General features: G+C 41.5%; 1 protein-coding gene across 1 annotated transcript; it reads left to right on the top strand.

Annotated features, from left to right (window-relative positions):
* Positions 1-7,170, top strand: LOC308370378 (uncharacterized protein; the record flags this gene model as incomplete). The annotated part of the gene is made up of 11 exons (XM_080845032.1): positions 1-134; positions 299-587; positions 700-1,515; positions 1,665-1,892; positions 2,378-2,501; positions 2,610-3,516; positions 4,095-4,232; positions 4,336-4,615; positions 4,773-5,585; positions 5,686-5,916; positions 6,001-7,170. 11 exons carry the CDS (start codon positions 1-3, stop codon positions 7,168-7,170), a joined length of 5,130 nt encoding a protein of 1,709 aa, XP_080701158.1.
* Positions 7,171-7,899: the final 729 nt, after the last annotated feature.

Raw genomic sequence — 7,899 nt, 5'->3', positions numbered from 1 at the left:
ATGGGGATGCCCGAGGTACCCTTGTTATCAAAGGAAGGAGATTTGATGATCGGAGGAGCATTTTCAATTCACAGCAAAGTCACACGACCTACAATAACTTTTAAGGAAAAACCAGAACCTGTCACATGCTCAAGGTTTGTCTCAATGATTTTGTAAATTGATCTTTTGCATTTACATATGTGGGATAGGAATGTATTTCATGTTGTCGTTTTTTTTTGTGATAACAATTTGGTTTACGTGCTACCACATGATGTAACATGAAAAATGATTTTAATACTTCTTTCTCTTTACATTACAGCATAAACTTCAGAGAATTCCGCTTTGCTCAGACAATGATTTTTGCCATTGAGGAGATCAATCACAGCAGTAGCTTACTTCCAAATGTGTCCATAGGTTATAAAATATATGACAGCTGTGGCTCAACTCTGTTGTCTATGAGATCAGCTATGGCTTTAATGAATGGACAGGACCTCACAGTGGACGATTCGTGTGCTGGACAGTCAGCAGTGCATGCAATTATAGGAGAGTCCGAGTCCTCTTCAACTATAGTACTTTCCAGAACTACAGGACCCTTCAAAATACCTGTGGTGATGTATCTGAACATACACACCACTATCATTACATGGTATTTGTTTACAATTAATCTTAGTACTGGGTACCATCTAATTACAACAAATATGTCTATTTAAACCTCAACAGATCAGTCATTTTGCCACTTGTGCCTGTCTGAGTAACAGGAAAGAGTTCCCCTCCTTCTTCAGAACCATTCCTAGTGACTACTACCAGAGCAGGGCCCTGGCTCAACTTGTCAGACACTTTGGCTGGACCTGGGTCGGGGCTGTAAGAAGTGATAACGATTATGGATACAATGGTATGGCAACCTTTGTGGAGGCTGCACAGAGAGAGGGAGTGTGCGTTGAGTACTCAGAGGCCATTCTGAGGACGAATTCTCGTGAGAGGATCGCCAGTGTGGTGGAGGTCATAAGAATGGGCACAGCTCGTGTGCTTGTGGCCTTTCTGGCACAGAGTGACATGGAGGTGCTCCTGGAAGAGGCCCTCCTTCAAAATCTCACTGGGCTGCAGTGGATAGGGAGTGAGTCCTGGATCACAGCTAGGCACCTGGCCACACGAAGGACAGCCAGGATCCTCAGTGGAGCCATTGGCTTTACGATAAGCAGGTCAAAAATCCCTGGGCTGAGGGACTTCCTCTTGAGGCTGAATCCATCAGAAAACAATTCCAGCTCCATTCTGAGGGAGTTCTGGGAGACAGCATTCCAATGCCAGTTGTCTGAACAAAGCAATATAAATAGTATGAGGCCATGTTCAGGTTCAGAAAACCTGACAGAGCTTAAAAACCCCTTTACTGATTTGTCAGAGCTTAGAATCTCCAATAATGTGTACAAAGCAGTATACACAGTGGCTCACAGCATGCAGAACCTTTTAAACTGTACAGATGGTCAACATTCTTTTGAGGCCAGAGAGTGTACTCTGAAAGAAAGTATTAAGCCAGGTCAGGTAAGGATGTCTGTGAAGACTGTTATAGTGCTGCTACCAGTTTCCCTCAAAACAGATGTTGATCAATACAATGCACTGTATTACAGTACACCTACTTATAAATACAAAAGTAGAAATTAAATGATAAATGATACATTCTCCCAATTCAGGTTTTACATTATTTACACGGGGTGAATTTCACAATGCCTTCTGGAGAGAACGTTTACTTTGACCAAGATGGAGATCCAGCAGCAAGATATGAGTTGGTGAACTGGCAGAAAAATGCAGCAGAAGACACTGTGTTTGTGACTGTTGGGGAATATGATGCCTCGCAGCCAGAGGGCAAGCAGTTTGCCATGAAAGATGTCAATATTATTTGGGCTGGCGAAACCAACTCAGTAGGTACAACATATACTGTCTGATCAAATTTGATTGTGTTCAGTTTTATCTTGTTGTAGCTTTGGTGATACAAATACTGTCTGTATTCATCACGTCAGTGAGGTTTATTGGAATCGAAACATATTGAGTCACTGAGAACATACAGGTAACATTGACCGGTTTGATTGTCAGTCGTGGTAGTGGGGAAATTACCTACCTAGTGCTGTCCCTCGCAGCAACAGCAGTGGTATATTAAAGAAGTTTAAAAACTCACTCAACAGCTAGTGTATTTGTTACAGCCAAACAATTCATATACAATCATAGTTTTTGGTATTATTATAATTATTATTATAATTAAGAAAGTAATACTTGTTATTTTTTACTACAATTTATTGTTGCTGAAATTTGTATAATGCTTAATTTCCCAGTCATGCTTATATGTTTTAGTCTCTGGAGTGTCTGCCAAATACTTTAAACTTAAACTTTATTATAAACTGTTTACCAGAAACCAAGCTCTGTGTGCAGTGAGAGCTGCCTCCCAGGCTATCGCCAGGCTACAATCAGAGGGAGGCCTCTGTGCTGTTTCTCCTGTGTGCAGTGTGCTGAGGGAGAGGTCAGCAGTAAAATTGGTGAGAGAATAATCTGTTATAAACTGTTTGACCAGAATTTGTGAAGCAACTTCAAATAAGAATATTTTGACTGTGCTGTATAATAACAAATAATGTGTGCTGTTTTAGATTCTACAGAATGCACAAAGTGTCCTCTGGAGTTCTGGTCAAATAAAGACCACAGCCGCTGCACTCTGAAGCAGATGGAGTTCCTCTCTTTCACTGAAAACATGGGAATCATCTTGACTCTATTCTCTCTTGCAGGCACCTGCTTCACAATTGTTGTGGCAGTTGTGTTCTTTTGTTTCATTGACACGCCCCTGGTTAAAGCCAGTAATTCAGAGCTCAGCTTTCTGCTGTTGTTTTCTCTCACCCTGTGTTTCCTTTGTTCTCTCACTTTCATCGGTCGGCCCTCCGAGTGGTCCTGCAAACTGAGACATACAGCGTTTGGGATCACTTTTGCTCTCTGTCTGTCCTGTATTCTGTCTAAGACTATGATAGTGGTCATGGCTTTTAAAGCATCAGTGCCAGGTGCTGGGGTTCCTCAGTGTTCATTGCCCTTGCAGAGACTGAGTGTATTGTGCGGTACACTTCTGCAAGTGATCATATGTGCCCTATGGCTAGCACTTGCTCCTCCAGTTCCAAACATGAACATGGCTTACTCCACTGATAAAATCATTCTAGAATGTGATCTTGGATCAGCTGTGGGATTCTGGGCTGTGCTGGGATACATTGGACTCCTTGCTGTCTTGTGTTTCATACTGGCTTTTCTGGCTCGAAAACTACCTGATAATTTCAATGAAGCCAAATTCATCACATTCAGTATGCTGATATTCTGTGTAGTCTGGATCACCTTCATACCTGCTTATGTCAGCTCTCCTGGGAAGTTTACTGTGGCTGTGGAGATATTTGCAATTTTAGCTTCTAGCTTTGGCCTCCTTTTCTGCATTTTTCTTCCTAAATGTTACATAATAATATTTAAATCAGATAGAAACACAAAGAAACACGTAATGGGTAAAGCACATGTGAAATCACAGTGACCTTACCCGGACTGACATCCAACTTTTAAAGGAAACTGAGCTCCCATTAAGTTAATTTAAGGACTATCTATCATTGCCATTAAAATACCATAAAGGCAAATAAAATCACATGGGTAGATGAAGAATTCGAGTTTCCACTTGATGACTCCTAGATCAGCACCTCAGCACAGTGATGAAATATATCAGATCTGTATTATGAGGTACTTCAGATTAAAGTACCAAGTCCAAATAAAAAATATATAAATACTTGCAAAATGTTTGTCTTATGTTGAACTTTCAAGACAATGCAGCAGAGAAACCCTTGATGATTTAAACTTTTTTGTCATAGATGCAAGCTGATTGCATTATTCTTTCTGTCAGTCAGTAGGAATGATTTTGCAATTGGTTGAAAAGCACTGACACAGTATTGAACTCCATGCTGGAGTCCACGCCTAGCCTTAGATTGCCTTATATAAGAACCATGGCATCCGTGTATTTGCATGCTGTCTGACAGATTTAGTCTGTGGGGGAAAGCAATGTTGTTGGTAGCTCGTTTACTTGCACTTACATTGCTAAATGCAGCACATACATGCAGACCGTATGGATCGCAAGAACTCCTTCATTTTTCGAAAAAAGGCAACATTAATATAGGAGGCATTTTTTCATTTCACCAAAATCCAAGCAGTGTGAATCCATCACTTCAGGTCAACCCAGGACAAGTAAGATGTGAAGGGTAAGATCAAGACATTTAATATTTGTAACAAATAACATGTAAATATATCAAAGTAGATATATGGAGCCATTTTTAAAATATGTTTTCTGTGTTGTTCTTTTAGACTTGATCTTGGAGAGCTGCAATATGCTATGACTATGATCTTTGCTATTGAGGAGATTAACAACAGCACAGAGCTCCTGCCTGGGTTCACACTGGGATATAAGATCTTCGGCTCCTGTCCCAGCATTCCCCTGTCTGTCGGGGCCTCTCTTGCCCTAATGAATGGCCTTGTGTCAGAGAGCTGTGTCAGACCTGACACTGTGCATGCAGTCATAGGGGAAACCACATCCACAGCCACCATAGACATTGCAAGGACCATGGGGCCGTTTCACATTCCTGTGGTGAGCATGATGACCAAAGGGAACGGCCACATCCATGATGAAACTGTCTGACGTTGTTTCTTTTTTTATTTTAATCTTCTCTTGTCTGTTTTGGAATATGCGGTGTGGCAAAGTTTAAATTAATTAATAATCCTTCTGTTGGCTTATTTTACTGCAGCTAAGTCATTCAGCCACTTGTGCCTGTCTGAGTAACAGGAAAGAGTTCCCCTCCTTCTTCAGAACCATTCCCAGTGACTACCACCAGAGCAGGGCACTGGCTAAGTTGGTCAAGCATTTTGGCTGGACTTGGGTTGGGGCCATCAGAAGCAGGAGTGATTATGGAGACGGTGGAATGGCCACTTTTCTCAGTGCAGCTGAGAAAGAGGGTGTCTGCATTGAATATTCTGTGGCCATCTATAGGACTGACCCACGTGAAAAGTTTCTCGATGTGGTCAATATCATCAGTAAGTCTACATCTAAAGTAATTGTGGCTTTTGCAGATGGCAATGATCTAGACATTCTCCTTAAGGAACTCTTCCTCCAGAATGTCACTGGTTTTCAGTGGGTTGGCAGTGAGGGTTGGATCACATACAGGTATGTTGCAACTCAGACAAACTACGCAGTGGTCGGTGGGGCAGTGGGCTTTGCCGTGCCCAATGCAATCATCCCTGGGCTGCAAGAGTTCATGCTGGATGCCCATCCCTCCATGCAGCCTGGGAATCAGGGGCTAGTGGAGATGTGGGAGAGCGTGTTTGACTGCACCTTTGACCCTCACTCACACAGCACAGCCAAAGCCTGCACAGGGGAGGAATCCCTGGGAGACACAGACACTCGTTTCACAGATGTATCAGATGCCAGTCTACTCAACAACATATACAAAGCCGTGTATGCTGTGGCACACTCTCTGGATGAGCTCCTTGCCTGTGAGAATGGTCAAGGGCCATTTTCAAATCAGTCTTGTGCGAGCAAAAACAAAATTAAGCCTTGGCAGGTTTGGTGACTTCCTACTACTTCCAGGATGCAATTTTTTTTGTTTCTCAGCTATTACAAGAACGTAATGTGTTTAAAAAGCATTGTATATTACATTGCAGGTGTTGCATTATCTGACCATGGTGAATTTCACCACAAAGCAAAGGCAAAGTGTATCTTTTGATCACCGGGGCGACCCAGCTGCGCGATATTCCCTTGTGAACTGGCAGATGAACACTGCTGGCACCATCTCTTTTGAGTCTATAGGCATTTATGATGCATCTCTACAGGAGGGCCAGCAGTTCATGATGGAACAAGATGTCACTGCAGTCTGGGCTGGAGACAAACAGGAGGTAAATTCTCTGAGAGACACTTCACAGATAACATGTATGCAAGTGTATGTGTCAGACATACGATGCTGTATGTTTGTGTTTTAGGTACCCAGGTCAATCTGCAGTGAGAGCTGCATGCCAGGCACCCGGAGGGCATTTGTGAAAGGAAAGCCCATCTGCTGCTTTGACTGCATCCGTTGTGCAGACGGCGAATTTAGTAACACCACAAGTGAGATGACGCAGCTCCTCTCCTTTACTCTAATACTGATCATGTTACTGTGTGGAAGGATCACATTAAGCACATTTGTCAGATATCTAAAAGCGGCCATCCTCCCGACACTCAATGTGTTTGTCCTTTCAGATGCAGTCACATGCTTGTCCTGTCCACCTGAATTCAAGTCAAATGAAGAGACAACTCAGTGTGATTTGAAAAATATTGAATACCTAACTTTTAAGGAACTAATGGGGATACTGCTAGTGACATTCTCTGTGTTTGGTGGGTGTTTAACCATCACAATAGGCCTGATATTCTTCCACTACAGGCAAACACCTATTGTCAGAGCCAACAACTCAGAGCTGAGTTTCCTGCTGCTCTTCTCACTGACTCTGTGTTTCCTCTGCTCCCTTACCTTCATTGGTCGGCCCTCTGAGTGGTCCTGTATGTTGCGTCACACAGCGTTCGGGATCACCTTTGTTCTCTGTATCTCCTGTGTTCTGGGGAAAACAATAGTGGTGTTAATGGCTTTTAGAGCCAATCTTCCAGGCAGTAATGTCATGAAGTGGTTTGGGCCTCTGCAACAGAGACTCAGTGTTCTTGGCTTCACTCTCATACAAGTCCTTATATGTGTCCTTTGGTTAACTATATCCCCTCCATTCCCATATAAGAATATGCATCACTATAAAGATAAGATCATTCTAGAATGTGATGTGGGGTCAGCTATAGGATTCTGGGCCATATTAGGCTACATTGGAGTCCTTGCTGTCTTGTGTTTCATACTGGCTTTTCTGGCTCGTAAACTGCCTGATAACTTTAATGAAGCCAAACTCATCACATTTAGTATGCTGATATTCTGTGCAGTCTGGATCACTTTTATCCCATCTTATGTCAGCTCTCCGGGAAAATTTACTGTAGCAGTGGAGATATTTGCTATTTTAGCATCTAGTTATGGAATGCTTTTTTGTATATTTATCCCAAAATGTTACATTATTTTATTCAAACCAGAGAAAAACACAAAGAAGCATGTAATGGGAAAAGTGCAGACTAAAGCGCTCTGACTGCACAACCCTTGCTTTACTGTATATCATGTAGCCTGTGTACCATTTAGTGTAGGTTGCTTATGTGACAAATGTTCACATATTTATTGCTGTCCCTTCAGTTATCAGAAATGTTGTGTTGTTTTATAAACTGTCCAATAAAATTATAATCATAGTTTTCTATCATTGTCGGTTATCTTTATTAAAGGCTCCATAATTTTACCGATTTTGGCTAATGGAAATGTATGTTGAATATAATCATATATGCCACGTGCATCAATACTTTTAGTTATATATACAAAAACATTAAGGCATGAGAGACCTCCCAAAAAAAGTCAAACAGGCCCCCGCCCCCTAAGGGTTAATGGTAATCTGGTATAATATTTGGTAATGTAATGACAACTGAATGCATTGATCTTATTATTGCTATTTCTCTACACCCAAACTTTTATCGGATGGATCAGTTTACTGTGATGCACTCAGAGCTTGCAGCCCACACAATGTAAATCTAACCATAGCATCTAATGGTAAAGGTCAAACAGTGCTGCTGTGAAAGCATTACTGGCGGGTCTGTTTCTGGTAGTACAGTGTCCTCCAGAATAATTGGCACCCTTGCTAAAGATGATTAAAAGGTTTATAACAAAAAAAATTATTCGTTATTAATTTAAAAATTATAATGAAAAAAGAAAGAAAAATATCCTTATTTAAGGTAAATTTAGTTTATTTTAGAAATAGACACTGCACTATCTG

The sequence above is a fragment of the Sprattus sprattus genome (genome assembly GCF_963457725.1).
Source record: "Sprattus sprattus genome assembly, chromosome: 9".
NCBI classification, from domain to species: domain Eukaryota; kingdom Metazoa; phylum Chordata; class Actinopteri; order Clupeiformes; family Clupeidae; genus Sprattus; species Sprattus sprattus.
The sequence above is the reverse complement of the archived record's forward strand: the minus strand, read 5'-3'. Positions and strand labels throughout refer to the sequence as shown.